A 15,924-nucleotide genomic window follows, 5' to 3' on the forward strand; every position below is an offset into this window, starting at 1 on the left:
CCAATGGGCAAACCACCTTGAATCTGCCATGCAAAAAGCCACTATTTAAAGTCCTTTAGAATGCACTGGAAAACCCATGTAACACACCTTCTGGAGTCCAGAAACCCCATGGAGTAGAGGGAGATTTCTCCAATGAGGGCGTAATCTGGGACCATCATGGCCACTGTCCGGAACAAGGCCTGGAAAAGAAACAACAAATCAGAATCGGAACATGTGCAGTGAATACTGAGGGAAGGCACATCCACAGAAGCAAAGGGAAGTAGCATGATCATTCAGGCCACTCCAGTGACAATCAAGGCAAGAAGGACTGGGGGACAAGTGAGTGCAGATGGACCATCCTCAGTGGGCCAATGCATGGCTCAACCAACCTCCCCACTGGCCCTGTGTGGGTACATGTTGTTACTTACATTGGGTCCCTCAATGGTTCTGTGGAAGGCCCTAGGTGCTGGTACACCTCATTCTCCTATGCCAAATGAGGACGCCTCATAGCATCACTCAACTGTTAGAGCTTCCCAGTGTTCAACATGGACATCAGAAGTCATTTAGGAGTGCAGAACCAATATGCATCAGAGAATCCCAGAGCCAGACAGATCTTTTTTTTTTTTGAGACAGAGTCTCTGTCACCCAGGCTGGAGGGCAGTGGCACGATCTTGGCTCATTGCAACCTCCGCCTCCCGGGTTCAAGCAATTCTCATGCCTCAGCCTCCCAAACACCTGGGGATTACAGGTGCCTAACACCAGGCCCAGCTAATTTTTGTATTTCTAGTAGAGATGGGGTTTCATCATGTTGCCAGGCTTGTCTCAAACTCCTGACTTCAGATGATCCAACAGCCTCAGCCTCCCAAAGTGTTCGGATCAAGGCGTGAGCTACCGCGCCCAGCCAGCCAGATCTTGATTTGAGTTCTTGTTTTGCTACCGACTAGCATGGGCAACTTATACAACCCCTGTAGACCTCTATTCTTTCATCTCAAAACAGACTAACTTTACCCTCTTTATAGAGTTATCATGAGAATAAATGATAGAATGCAACTGAAGTGCTTACAAGAGTATGTGGCAAATAGTAAGTGTTCAGTATGCATCAGCTATTGCATTATTATCTTAGGTCTTAGAGGAGAAGTAACTTGCTTGAGTCACCCAGTTAGAGCTAGAGCCAGGGCTAGAATCCAGGCTTCCTGACACCATGCCCGGGTGCTTTCTACTATACCATGGCATTGTGAAAGCTGCTTGTGACGATCTAATATGGCTGTTGGCTGGCATGGATGCAGGGGGTGCTTACAAATACTGGGCAGTAAAAAATGAGAAATGTGACTGGGACTGGTGGCTCACACCTGTAATCCCAGCACCTTGGGAGGCCGAGGCAGGCGGATTGTCTGAGGTCAGGAGTTCGAGACCAGCCTGGCCAACATGGTGAAACCCTATCTCTACTAAAAATACAAAAATTTGCTGGGCATGGTGGTGCATGGCTGTAGTCCCAGCTACTCAGGAAGCTGAGGCAGAAGAATCACTTGAACCCGGGAGGCGGATGTGGCAGTGAGCCAAGATCATGCCACTGCATTCCAGCCTGGGGGACAGAATGAGACTCCATCAAAAAAAAAAAGAGAGAAATGTGGATCCAAATACTATCTTGGCCTTCACTGGCCTATGTTGACCTAGATGGGAGGAACCCCTTGAAGCATCTCTCTGACTCTTTTCTCTTCTCAGAGAGAAGTGGTCCATCTGAGTAAGATTCCAAGGCATCAATCAGAATGCATTAGTAGCAGGGGGTAGACCATGTCCTAAAGTCAGTGGATATGGGTATAGCTGGGTCTCTCTTATTGCTTCCACCCAAGGGGATGGAGGAATAAATTTACCCCCAGGTAGGTACTGCCAGAGGTTTCTTTTCTTTCGCTTTGTTTTTTTTGAGATGGAGTTTCACTCTTATCTCCTAGGCTGAGTGCAATGGCGCGATCTCCGGTCACCACAACCTCCGCCTCCCACATTCAAGTGATTCTTCTGCCTTAGCCTCCTGAGCAGCTGAGTGGGATTACAGGCGCATGCCACCATGCCCGGCTAATTTTTGTATTTTTAGTAGAGATGGGGTTTCACCACATTGGCCAGGCTGATCTCGAGCTCCTGACCTCAGGTGATTTGCCCACCTTGGCCTCCCAAAGTGCTGGGATTATAGGTGTGAGCCGCCACACCCGGCCCAGAGGTTTCTATTCTAAAAAGCACACCCCACATGTATATCTGCTGGCATTTACCTTGAGGTTGTCGGGCAGTTCAGCCCTGCCAGCATACCCGGGGTTCATGGTGATGAACACAGCGCAGGTTGGGTTCAGAGAGAGCTCAGTGCCTTCAAAGATGAATGTCTTTAGCTTCCGAATGATGGCTTGTTGGATGCTGAGGATCTGCTGAGCGACCACAGACAGCACTTCCACCTGGGGTGAGAATGCCCAGCTGATATGAGCACCTGCTTCTGTCTGACAACCACCCTACTCTACCGGAGTCCTCCCACATAGCAAAGAAAGAACCCAATCACCCGAAAACCACACCTGCACATTCAAAATTAGGAGCATGATTTGGGGTTTTGGTAAGAAAAAAGAATATAGGTTTGTGCATGTGTGCATGTGCGTGTGTGTGTGTGTTAATAGTTTCCATAGTACTTTATCTTTGTTTCAACACCTAGCATGGTACTTGACACACAGTAGGTATTCTGGGATCAGGGATTTTTATATTACCTGATCTTTACTCATCATCCAAACAAAATTATGCACAGTTTTGTGATGCATCTTTTGTACTTCTGCTACAGACTTTTATCATGTTGGTATTTGTGGTATTTGTTTCATTAAATTTTTTATTTCCCTTTACTAGATTGTAACAGTCTAGACAGCAAGAGCTTTTTTTTTTTCCTTTTTTTTTTTTTTTTTTTTAGACAGAGTTTCACTCCCAGCCTGGAGTGCAATGGTGAGATCTCAGTTCACTGCAACCTCCGCCTCCCAGGTTCAAGCCATTCTCCTGCTTCAGCCTCCTGAGTAGCTGGGATTACAGGCGCTCACCACCATGCCCGGCTGATTTTTATATTTTTAGTAGAGACAGGGTTTCACCATGTTGGCCAGGCTGGTCTTGAACTCCTGACCTCAGATGATCCACCTGCCTTAGCCTCCCAAAGTGCTGAAATAACAGGTGTGAGCCACCGCGTTCAGCCAAGACCTTTTTTGTTTTGTTTTGTTTTGTTTTAGAGACAAAGTCTCACTCTCACCCAGGCTGGAATGCAGTGGCAGCATCAAAGCTCACTTCAGCCTCGAACTCCTGGGCTCAAGCAATCCTCCTGCCTCAGCCTCCTGAATAGCTGAGGCTATTTTATTTTTGTAGAGACAGGGTCTCAACTGTGTTGCCCAGGCTGGTCTCAGACTCCTGGGCTCAAGTGATCCTCTCACCTTGGCCTCCTTGGTCAGGATTACAGGTGTGAGCCTCTGTGCCTGGCTATACAACCATTTCATGTTCATCTCTGTTGCATGAACTTATGCAGAATATCTGATGTATAGTGGCTTCTCAGTAGCTACTATGGGCAAGTGAATGAATTAATATGATGGGGAGATGGGGATATGTGTATAAAACATGCATCTGTCTCCTTGGGAGTCCTTTTGTTTAGTTCACTGAGTACTTGCTTTGGAGGTTCTCGTGTCTGCCATACAAGAGACATAAGGCTCTGTTATTAAGGGGTGCAGAGCCAAGAAAAAGGCCCCTCCATGCGCAGCTTCTTTGTTCTGCAGCCTAGAGGCAGAGTTACCTCAATCCTGTTGAACTCATCAAAGCACGCCCATGCTCCAGCCTGTGCCAGCCCCTTGAAGAACTTCCCCATAGCTTTGTAATCCAAACCATCGGAGCAGTTGAAGACCACACACTAGAAAGAGGGAGGATGTGGGTATCATTCAGGGTGGATTCCATCCCATCTGAATTACCCTGCACCATTCAACAGCAGTGGGCTCCTCTCTCCTTGCTCTGCTTGAAGGAGCTGGGGCCCATGCTGCCTGTTAATGCTAAACCATCTTAGAGTTCATGCCTACTTCTCAAGTAGGGGTGCAGAGAGGGCCTGGAAGAGAGGGAGGGGATAGATGGCATTTCCTTACCTGCTTAGCCAAGGCTTTGGCCAAATCTTTGGTGGTTTCTGTCTTGCCAGTCCCAGCTGGACCCTCTGGAGCACCCCCAAGGTTCAGCTTCAAAGCTCCCATCAGTGTCCTATGGGGAAGAAAATAGGACTTCAGTGCTTGAGGCCTAAGACACAGGAAATAAACTGGCTTTTTATTTATTTTGACTCATACAAATATTTAGGTTAGCGCAAAAGTGACTGCAGTTTTTGCCATTGAAAGTAATGCTAAAAGCCGCAATGACTTTTGCACCAACCAAATAGTTAAAAATTTTCCCGATTATATGAGCAATACAACATCACTGTAAAAATTTCTATTGTACTCGGCATTGTAACCTCAGAGCCCAGCACAGTGCCCAGCACGAGTGGCACCCATGAATATTTGTTTGAATGAATAAATGAATACATGCATACATATATAAATGAATCAAATAAAAGTGAAAATACTCATAAACTCCACATTCCAAAGATCACCAGTGCTAATGGAATGGTTAAAATATATTTCTCCAACTAGATTATGAAGTCTTTTTTTTCTTTTGAGACACGTTCTCACTCTGTCGCCTTGGCTGGAGCGCAGAGGCATGGTCACAGCTCACTGCAGCCTTGACCTCCTGGTCCCAAGTGATGCTCCCATCTCAGCCTCCCAAGTGGCTGGGACTTACAGGCACACACCACCACACCCAGTTAATTTTCATATTTTTTGTAGAGATGGGATTTTGCCATGTTGCCCAAGTGGGTTTGTCTCAAACTTCTGGGATCAAGTGATCCACCCACCTTGGCCTCCCAAAGTGCTGAGATTACAGGCGTGAGCCACCATGCCCAGCTAGATTATGAACTCTTAAGTTCAGGAATCATATTTGATTCCATTTCATAACCTCAGTAAATTAATACAGCTCCTGGCATATAATAGGTGCAAGATAAATGTTAGAAATGAATGATGTAATAACTGTGGTTCCATGGCCCTTGGTATGAGTCTCTATGTTTTCATTTAGCACTCTATCTTGTAATCATTTGAATATGTCTCTCCCGACTCCCCAGTTAGATTTAGGGTTTCTTGAGGTCATGCGTGGTGTACAGGAAACCTCAAAAAAAGGTTGTTGAATAATGAGTGGAATAAATAAATGAATGAAGAGCAAAAATCATAGACCATAAAAAACAAGTAGTTGAGGATTTTGAAGGGAGAAAATACTCCCAAGTATTAGTTTGACAATCTAAAAAACTCCCACTGTAAGGAAATATATAAAAGCAAAGAACATCTAAACATCACAAAACCGACAAGTTCACAAAATCCTGATCTCAAAGGCTGAGTTCCACAGAAAATGTCAGAGTACTTTGCTGAGCACAGAATGGCCAGCTCTTTCCATGAGACTGGCTGGCAGAGCATAGAGACCCCTTGGCTACGTTCTTGACCTCACTTCTTGTCTATCTTATGGCCATAGGATCTCCAGGCACCATCTTGATTCCTGCCATTGGAGAGCCCTCTACGTTAAGTCCTGTGTCATGTTCACGGACGTGCACCAATATTCCACTTGTTGGTTCAAATATATTGATTTGCACTAGAATTCCTACCGGGTTCTCATTTCTAGCCTGAAGACCTAGTTTGCATGCCCATCTTTGGGACTATGGAGAACCTAATAATCTGAAGTGTGAAGGGTAAAGGTAACCCAAGACATCCCTAACTTTCCTTCCCAGAGTCTTCTTCCCCTGGTGTTCTCCGTTCACGCCTTAGATCTAGCAGCTCCAGAATGTACCTGTAGCAGCGGTCAGTGAGGGGTGTGATCACCAGCCGGGGGGAGTTGCCCAGGTACTCATAGCCATACAAGGCTTCTGTGGTGATAATCTGCACCTGCACATCCTTGGCCACCCAGTAGTAGCGCAGCTGTGAGATCCATTGGAAATCATTCAGATCAGAGACCCTGTCCTCAGATAACTTGGCCACCACGTCGCGGGCTGTTGGGACACAGATGCAGAAACACGCACACAGAGCCATCAGAACTCTCCATCTTTGTAAGCTCCTCAGTTAGAAGTGGATGTTATCAAGGTCCCCCATTCTCCAAACTATTTTATTTATTTTTTGAGATGGAGTCTCGCTCTGTCCCCCATTCTGGAGTGCAATGGCGCAATCTCGGCTCATTGCAACCTCTGCCTCCCGAGTTCAAGCGATTCTCCTGCCTCAGCCTCCCAAATAGCTGGGATTATAGGCGCATGCCACCACACCTGGCTAATTTTTGTATTTTTAGTAGAGATGGGGTTTCAACATGTTGGCCAGGCTGGTCTCCGACTTCTGACCTCAAGTGATCCGCCCGCCTCAGCCTCCCAAAGTGCTGAGATCACAGGCGTGAGCCACCGTGCCCGGCCCAAACAATTTTAGATTTCACAAGCCTCCTTGCCCACCCCCAACCTGCAGGCAGCAATATCTGTTAGAAGCTGGTCTTTGCTTTCTCCCAAAGCCAGGCAGAGAATCTGCTGCACTATCTTCTCTCAGACAGCACGGCAGAGATATTAAAGGTGCGTGCTCTGAAATCAGACTGCCTGCGTTCAAATTCTGATTCCACCATGACCTAGCTATGTGACTTTGGGTAAGTTCCTTGACCTCTCTGTTCTTCAGTTGTGTAATCTGTAAAATAGGGATAACATAGTACCTACATTATAGAGTTATCATGAGGATTAAATTAATATATAGGTACATACATACATATCTACAGCTAAACACAATAGAGAGAGAAAGAGAGCTGTCCTTGGCATATGAAAATGTCATACAGGTATTAGCTATTGTTATCATCCCCAGATTCTTGGAAGTCTGAACCAGAGGGCTTTGCAATGCATAGTGACTCCAGATTCTATCCTATTTCCAATATAACCCTTTTGGTCCTGTTTCAGGCCCCTAGGATATCCTAGGAGAATGCAATCAGCGTGGCCTTATATAGCAGGGGAAGGAAGCCCGAGAATCCATGGTTAGATGTATCCTTTCCATCTGGGGGCCTGAGAAGCCAGCTGGGAGATACATTTCTAGCTTTTCTTTTTTCTCTCATGGGACTGTAAGCCCTGATTTAATTTTATCCGAGTGACAGGGGCCTTGAAGTTGAAGAGTGGATCCAGGCTGATGAGAATCATTCATTATGTTTTTGGTAACTCAGGTGGAGAGATATGGAGATCTCAGAGCTAGTACAGCAGACTCAAAATTAGGACCCCAGAAACGTCACTTTTCAAAGGGTTGCCTCCATTGAGCCTTTCCTTCCTCTCTGTGACAGAGCCTTATTACAGTAAAATAAAAGCCCTGAAGGGAAGAGTCCTTGAAGAAGATTATATCCACAGCTTTTTCTTCCTTCCCAAGGAATTTAATTCCCCTCCTGGCTCTTGGGGGAATATACAGGGGAATCACCTAATACGTTCTCCCAAGGAAGAGAGTATAGGGCAGGAGTATGGTATGCCTGAGGGATCCAAGAGGAAAGCGAATTTCAAGGGTTTGAGTTAGGGATGCCTTCACTATACAGTGTGTGTATGTGCACTTGCATGTGTGTGTGTATATGTGCCATTGTGTGCATGTGTGCATACATGCATGCTTGTGTTTGTGAACCCAACCACACTGGGGTACCCTGGGCAGTATAACCACATCTGCACCAATTATCCCTAACAGCTGAGTATGTGGCCGTGTGAAGAGCACATTTTCCCTTCTCTCTCCCTGACGTTATGCTGGTCTACCTAATGAAATCAGATTGAAGTGAGCATTAACCTGAGGGGAATGAGATGCCATGAAATGCCAGTAGGGAGCTGGGTGTGTGAGCAAGAGACTCTGTTCCCAAGCAACCAGCCTGGTCCAGCCCTAGTTTCCTTGGTGATGGAGTGAGGGTGTGGGGGTGGTTTGTTTTATATAAAGACCCCAGTTTTTCCTCCTCCTCCTCCTCCTCTTTCTCCTCCTCTTCTTTTTAAAGGAGGAGCTGGAAGGCATCCTCTCTCACCACCCACTGCTTGCAACATTGCCCATTTCCAGTCCCTTAGGCTTGGAAGCAGACAGACATAGGCGATTCTGTTGCTTACTATTATAGCTGTATGCCTCTCAGCAAGTTAGTTACCTCTCTAAGCCCCAGGTTCTGCATCTGTGAAATATCTATGAAAATGAGATAATGTATGTCAACCACTTAGCACAAAGCCTGGCACCCAGCAAGCGTTCAAAAATATTAGCTACGGCTAGCCAAGGAAATGATTCCATGTTGGTGAAGCTCAGAAATGACTTTGGCCGTCCTTGTCTCAGTACAAGCCCTGCTTGGAGGGTTCCTGGAAATCAGGTTGGGGATGGGAGAGGAAATCAGGTTGGGGATGGAGAGATGCAGAGCCCTTTGGCTCTCATCTTACTCTCAGTTGGAGAAAGCTCTCCCTAATGAGGAAGGAAACCCTGAATTATTCCATCCAGGAGAACTGAGATGAGCAAGACTAGACTGCTTCTCCTGGACAGTCAGTAATGACAGGGGAAGCCCCCTGGCTTACCGTGGACATCGATGACTGTGAGGGCCCCGAGAGTGAGTCGAGCTCCACTGCTCAGCTTCCCTCGCACCAGCTGGACAATCTGTGCAATCTGATCATTGCTCTTTTTCAGAAAATCCTGGCAGGGGCAGAGGAGGGGACAACTGGTTACATTTGACTCTCCTCTGGTAATCCCCATGTCAAGAAATGGTACCATGGACCACCGGATGGCTCAAGCCAGACTCCTGGGTGTCATCCCTCAAGTCCACCTTTTCCTTACCCCAGTCCTTAATCTCTGAATGAATTCCTAATGCATTATGCTGAAAGAGGCAAGATTTGGAAAGTTTCATACTGCATGATTTTATTTTTGTAGTGTTGTGGAAAAGGCAAAATTACAGGAGTGAGCGGAAAATACCTTGGTAGTTACTGGAGGCTTGGAGTAGAGAATGCAACTGACTACAAAGGGCCTGAGGATATTTTTTTTGGGTGGTGTGGAACTGTCCTATATATTGATTGTGATGGCCTACACAAATGCATGTGTTTATCAAAACTGAGAACCATATGCTAAAAAAGGTGAATTTCACTGTATATACCATAAATCAGAATTAACCTCCCAAACTGGAAACTTTTTCACATTAAAAAGACAAAGGAGCTATAAAAACAAAATGCAACATGTAATCCTAGATTGCATCCTGGACCAGAAAAAAAAAAAAAAAAAAAAAGACAGCAGGGCAATTGGCTAATTTTATTTATTTATTTATTTATTTTGAGAGCCTCCCAAATAGCTAGGACTACAGGTGTGCACCACCACACCCAGCTAATCTTTGTATTTTTAGTAGAGATGGGGTTTCGCCATGTTGGCCAGGCTGGTCTCGAACTCCTGACCTCAAGTGATTCACCCACCTTGGCCTCCCAAAGTGCTGGGAATACAGGCATGAGCCACCATGCCTGGCCTGTCATTTCTTTTTCAAGATGACAAAATTTAAATTAGCCAATTTAGAAAGGTCTATAGACTAGAGAATAAAATCGTATCAACATTGATTTCCTGATCTGGATAACTGTACTATGGTCGTCTAAGATGTTAATATGTGAGGAATCTGGATGAAAGATATATGGAAATTCTTTGTATTATATTTTCAGCATTATTTGTAAGTTTCATGTTATTTCAAATTAAAGAGGCAAAAAATAAAATAAAAAGAAAACTTAAAAAGGAAAAAAAGTAAGACCACCCTAGGTTCAAATCCTACCTTCCCTACTTTCTAGCTATATGGCTCTGGGAAATGATTTTAAGCTTCTGAGTCTCAGTCTCCTGGTGTGTCAAATGCAGTTTTTTTTGTTGTTTTTTTTTTTGAGATGGGGTTTTGCTCTGTCACTTAGCCAGAAGTGCACAGGCACAAACATGACTCACTGAAACCTCGACCTCCTGAGCTCAAGCAACTCTCCCACCTCAGCCGCCTGAGAAACTGGGATCACAGGCATGCACCATCACTCCTGGCTAACTATTTGTAGAGATGGGGTCTCACTGTGTTGCCCAGGCTGGTCTTGAACTCCTGGCCTCAAGCAATCCTCCCACCTTGGCCTCCCAAACTATTGGGATTACAGGCATGAGCCACCATATCCTGCCCTGAATCTAGATGATTATAGCTGCCTCTTCAAGCTGTTGAGGATTAAATGAGGTAGTGTATGTGGTGTTGGGGCTTCTCCCCACATCTCTCCTAACCACACCCATTCCTCAGCTATTCTAGAAACAAAGTGTCTTCCTGCTGGAATACACCATGCTGTTCATCTTCAGGCTTTTGCATACTCCAGGTCTTCTCTCTGGAACACTCTCCCTCCTATTTTCTGCTCAGCTAATCCCTACTTATATTTCAGGTCTCCTCTTAGACACCACTTTTCTGGGAAATCTTCCCCAATCCTAACTTCCCTCCCCTCACTCTCTTACTCTTTCCTTCCTTCTATTTTCCTCCTTTCCTTCCTTCCTTCTTTTTTCCTCCCTTCCTTCCTCCCTCCCTCCCTCTCTCCCTTCCTTTCTTCCTTCCTTCCTTAAACCCTCCCTCCCTCCCTGCCTCCCTCCTCCCTACCTCCCTCCCTGCCTCCCTCCTCCCTACCTCCCTCCCTTCCCATACTTACTGGATGTCTGTTCTTTCCTTATCACAGTTCTATAAAAGAGCCTTTTTCTCTCCCCTACTAGACTATAAATCCATGAGGACAGGGACTATGTCTGTCTCATTCACATCTAATTACCTTTGTTAGCAGCAGTACCAGCACAGAGCAGATGCCAAACCAATATTTGTTAAATGAATAATAAATGGTTGGAGGGAGGGAGGGATGATTACTCTGTGTCAACACCTGCTTCCTTTAGGATACGGAGGCACATCACACAGCATGCATGCACACCAGGGCCTGGGTGTATGATGGGAAACATTCTCCCTAACTATGGGTGGGAAAACTGGGGCACATGAATCCACCTCCATCACAAAAAGTCAGAGACACCATCACAAAAGTCAGAGGATTTTAGAGTTTCTAAAGCTTGAAATGATGTACGTGAAAGCAGTTTGCATGTGTACAGTGCAATACGTCTATTAGGATTTATCAATATGGAATCTGTATAAGTTTAAACGCTGGCCAAATATTAATGTTCTAATTTCAATTTATACAGCAAAATATAGGAAATGAAAACATATTCTAATCCACAGCCAATCCTCTAAGAGGAGTAACAGGAGGTCTGGTGAGATATTCATGGAGAATTAGACCACGGAAGAAAGGCTGAGTATGAAATTTTCGTTCATCCATTTAACAAATATTTGGTCAGGCGTGGTGGCTCCCAGCACTTTGGGAGGCTGAGGCAAGGAGGATTGCTTGAGGCCAGGAGTTCAAGACCACCCTGGCCAACATAGTGAGACCCCGTCTCTAGTTTAAAAAATAGAAAAAGTTTAAAAACAAACAAACAAATCCCCAAATATTTACTGAGCATCTACTCTGTGCTGGGCACTGTATTAACCCCTGGAAATATAATAGTGAGCAGAGCAGACATAGCTTCTTTCCTGTAGGGTTTACAGCCTCGCGTCTAAGTACTGAATCATTTACTGGCATCTCATTTAACCCTCCCACAATATTATGATGTGGTGTGACAATTCCTTGCATGTTACAGACAAAGAGCTTGAGAGTCGGGTTAAGTTGCTCATGGTCACACAGCTAACAAGAGACAGTGTCAGGATTTGAACTCAAGTCCATCCAGGTCTTAACAGTCAAGCATTGGCATCAATTGGCTGGGAATACGTGTATTTGGATCTGAGGATAAACAGATGCTTGAGTACACTTGGTCTCAAAAGAAAGCTGAAGGAAGGACGGGAGGTGGATTCATTCGGGAGGGAGTAGGGGTGATGAGAAGGAGGCTGTAAAGGAGAAGGAGAGGAAAACGGTGGCCCCTTGGCTTAGGAAGAATACAGGAGGTCTCCCTTTGTGGAAATTCTGCCAGGTTGGCCCCCAGAAGCCAAGGGTATAAGACTTAGAATCCTGCAGTCCAGAATTTCTGTCTGGGAAGGACTATGAGAGGTCTCGTACCATAGAATTGCAGGACAGCTCGAATCCCAAATTCTCCACCCCACTGTCGTCATGGGAACCCTGATGTCTGTGATGCTATGAGCCCAAATGATTTTTGTTTAGACAACAAAACATGGCTACTCTAATTATACGTCATTCAAATCCTAACTGATGCTTGGATCTCTTCCGTAAGCTTCGCAGCAAGTTCACTTACCAGTAAGGTATTTTCCCCCAGGGCTTGGGACACCTCCTGGGTCCAAAAGATGGAGGAGACACAGATAACCACCTGTCCAGGCCACTGTAAGACCCAGTGATTTCGAGGGACCTGGAAAAGTGCAGTGGGCATGTTGTAGGATCAGTTCACGTGTGGTTTAAACTGAGTTTACGAAAATATGCCCCAACCACCTCACCACTGCAACAAAAAAAATAATCTTCCCCCATCCTCAGACGCTACAAGGCTTGACATCTCTGGAATTACTGATTTATGTCTTCCTTTCTGAGCTTTATGAAAAAGAAAAAAAAAACACCAATCATCTCATCAACTTTGCATTTTTTCCATGCTCCCATTCATCAGATTTTTCCATAGTTATAATCAAGGTGATGTTCAGAGAGTTCCCATAACTACTGTTTTCTAATGGCTACATAATATTGCAGTGCTGAGTCACAATTTTCTTAGCTGTTTCTCCACCCCACAATTCTTTCCCTCAAGCTACAGATCAGGAGTGGGCAAACTATGTATATAAATTTTTTCATAAATAAAGTTGTATTGAAATACAGCCGCAGCATACAAAAGAATGAGTTCATGTCCTTTGCAGGGACGTGGAGGAAGCTGGAAACCATCATTCTCAGCAAACTAACACAGGAACAGAAAACCAAACACTGCATGTTCTCACTCATAAGTGGGAGCTGAACAATGAGAACACATGGACACAGGGAGGAGAACATCACACACCGGGGCCTGTTAGGAGGTGAGGGGCAAGGAGAGGGAGAGCATTAGGACAAATACCTAATGCATGCGGGGCTTAAAACCTATATGATGGGTTGATAGGGGCAGCAAACCACAATGGTACATGTATACCTATGTAACAGACCTGCATGTTCTGCACATGTATCCCAGAACTTAAAGTAAAATAAAATAAAATTTAAAAAAATTAAAAAAAAAAGGAATACAGCCATGCCCATCATTTAAATATTGTCTGATGCTTTACAAGGGCAAAGCTACAGTACCCATTTACTATACATATGTATCTTATAACATTATGTCGTATACCTTAAATATACGCAATAAAATTTATTTTAAAAAATAGTTGCATTGGGAATGTGGCCTGCAGAGTTGAAAATATTTACTATCTGGCTCTTTACAGAAAAAGTTTGATCTGAGGATAAAACTTGATAGATTTGCTTTGGATGAAATAATTTCATACTGGTAACTGCTTTTCTTTAATTTTTGATTCGGAGCATGTCATAGGAAAAGGGATTGGTCTTTCGTTTTACAATGCAAATACTGTGTCAAGGGACAGCAGGGTCAGTCCCCAGGACTTTAGTGTGAGAGTGTTGAGTATTGCTTTGTTCTGTGGGTGCTGAGAATAAGAAAGTAAGAAAGCTAGAGTCAGTTGGCTGGGTGCAGTGGCTCATGCCTGTAATCCCAGCACTTTGGGAGGCCGAGGCAGGTGGATCATTTGAGGTCAGGAGTTCGAGAACAGCCTGGCCAACATGCTGAAACCACATCTCTATAAAAAATACAAAAATTAGCCAGGTATGGTGGTGGTTGCCTGTAGTCCCAGCTACTTGGAAGGCTGAGGCAGGATAATCGCTTGAACCCGGGAGGTGGAGGTTGCAGTGAGCCAAGATCGTACCACTGCATTCCAGCCCTGGGAGACAGAGTGAGACTCCATCTCACAAAAAAAAAAAAAAAAAAAAGAAAGAAAGAGAGCTAGAGTTGCTCAACGTGAATGTGACTACAGGCTGGGTACCAAGTTATTCTGACAGGTTCTTTGGTCTTAAGCCTTACGTCATACCTGTTTCCCTTTAAGCTTTGGGAACATAATGGGTTATGCCATTCAGGGCATCTGTAAGGTAAATGAATTATTAATTGGAAGGGACTCTAAATAGACCTTGTGCCATTAATCCCATTTGACAAAAAGGACTGGTCTGTGGCAACCAGAGGGTTCCAGCTAACCCTATTCTCTTGCATCACCTGCTTCTAACTGCCAACATTTCACCAGGAATAGGTTCATTGCCCCAGGGTTCACAGGTAAAGGAAAGAGAGGTGCAGAGGGACAGGTTTTGGTAGAAGGCAGAGGGTCCAACCGAACTACTGATATATGAACCTTCTCCCCAATGTTCTCTTTAGTGCACTAGTGTCCTGGCATGTGTACCCCGATTTTTGCTTACCTTGACATATGCTTCAATCCCAAGTCCAATGACTTCTCGCATACTGGCCAGCATCATCTGCTCCACCTGCTGGAGCCACTTTTCCACCATGCCCTATGGAGTAAGACAGACAGAGAGAGGGTGCAACAGTCACCCAAAGCCCAGACAGAGGGAGAGTGGGCAGAACACAGCTTTCTCTCTGGACACGGCTGGAGGGATGCCAAAGGCTTGGCACCTTTTCAAGTCAATATTCTCTCTCTCCCCGTTCTTTTTTTTTTTTTTTTTGACACGGAGTCTCGCTCTGTCACCAGGCTGGAGTGCAGTGTAACGATCTCGACTCACTGCAACCTCCGACTCCCTGGTTCAAGCGATTCTCCTGCCTCAGCCTCCCGAGTAGCTGGGATTACAGGCATGCACCACCACCATGGCTGATGAATTTTGTATTTTTAGTAGAGACGGGGTTTCACCATGTTGGCCAGGATGGTCTTGACCTCCTGACCTCGTGATCTGCCCACCTCAGCCCCCAAAGTGCTGGGATTACAGGCATGAACCACTGCGCCTGGTCTCTCTTTTTTTTTTTTTTTTTTTAAGAGAGAGACAGGGCCTTGCTCTGTCATCCAGACTGCAGTGCGGTGGCGCGATCCTGGCTCACTGCAGCCTTGAACTCCTGGGCCCAAGTGACTCTCCTGACTCAGCCTCCTGAGTAACTGGGACTACAGGCACATGCCACCATGCCCGGCTAACTTAAATTTTTCTGTAGAGCTGTGGTCTCACTATGTTGCCCAGGCTGGTCTTGATTTCCTGGCCTCAAGAGATCCTCCTGCCTCAGCCTCCCAAAGTGCTGGGATTACAGGTGTGAGCCATGGCACCTGGCCCTGGCCCCGGCCCCAGCCAATATTCCAATATTTTTTATCTGCTTTACACTTATCTTCTGTATTCTCAGAAGCGTATGCCTTCTAAAGGGGCAATAGGCCTTTTTTTTTTTTTTTGAGACGGAGTTTCACTCTTGTCACCCAAGGCTGGAGTGCAACGGTGTGATCTCGGCTCATTGCAACTTCCGCCTCCCGGGTTCAAGTGATTCTCCTGCCTCAGCCTCCCAAGTTGCTGGGATTATAGCGTGTGCCACTACACCCAGCTTTTTAGTAGAGACAGGGTTTCGCCATGTTGGCCAGGCTGGTCTTAAACTCCTGACCTTAGGTGATCCACCCGCCTCGGCCTCCCAAAGTGCTGGGATTACAGGTGTGAGCCACCACACCCAGCCCATTTTTAATATGCATTACTTTCATGTCATTTTCTGAAACAGACAACTTCTCAGAAGGCAAATGAAACATTTATGTCAGTTCATAAAATAAATTGCATCTTTTAAATGAACAGCTCTGATTCATGCATTATTCCAGTGGGTCTCAAACTTTGCTGTTCCT

At 45.3% G+C, this 15,924-nt stretch overlaps 1 protein-coding gene across 1 annotated transcript in view; it reads right to left on the reverse strand.

The window, feature by feature from the left end:
- The window catches only part of DNAH3 (dynein axonemal heavy chain 3), a 211,951-nt gene that overhangs the window by 106,507 nt on the left and 89,520 nt on the right, over window positions 1-15,924 (reverse strand). The window contains exons 26-33 of the mRNA XM_054453424.2: window positions 14,525-14,617; window positions 12,345-12,455; window positions 8,612-8,726; window positions 5,878-6,076; window positions 4,110-4,218; window positions 3,770-3,883; window positions 2,241-2,417; window positions 88-179 (exon numbers count right to left, since the gene is read on the reverse strand). Coding sequence (XP_054309399.2) covers window positions 88-179; window positions 2,241-2,417; window positions 3,770-3,883; window positions 4,110-4,218; window positions 5,878-6,076; window positions 8,612-8,726; window positions 12,345-12,455; window positions 14,525-14,617 — 1,010 coding nt within the window. The remainder of the gene's footprint in view (window positions 1-87; window positions 180-2,240; window positions 2,418-3,769; window positions 3,884-4,109; window positions 4,219-5,877; window positions 6,077-8,611; window positions 8,727-12,344; window positions 12,456-14,524; window positions 14,618-15,924) is intronic.

This window comes from Pongo pygmaeus, chromosome 18 (genome assembly GCF_028885625.2).
Source record: "Pongo pygmaeus isolate AG05252 chromosome 18, NHGRI_mPonPyg2-v2.0_pri, whole genome shotgun sequence".
NCBI lineage: Eukaryota > Metazoa > Chordata > Mammalia > Primates > Hominidae > Pongo > Pongo pygmaeus.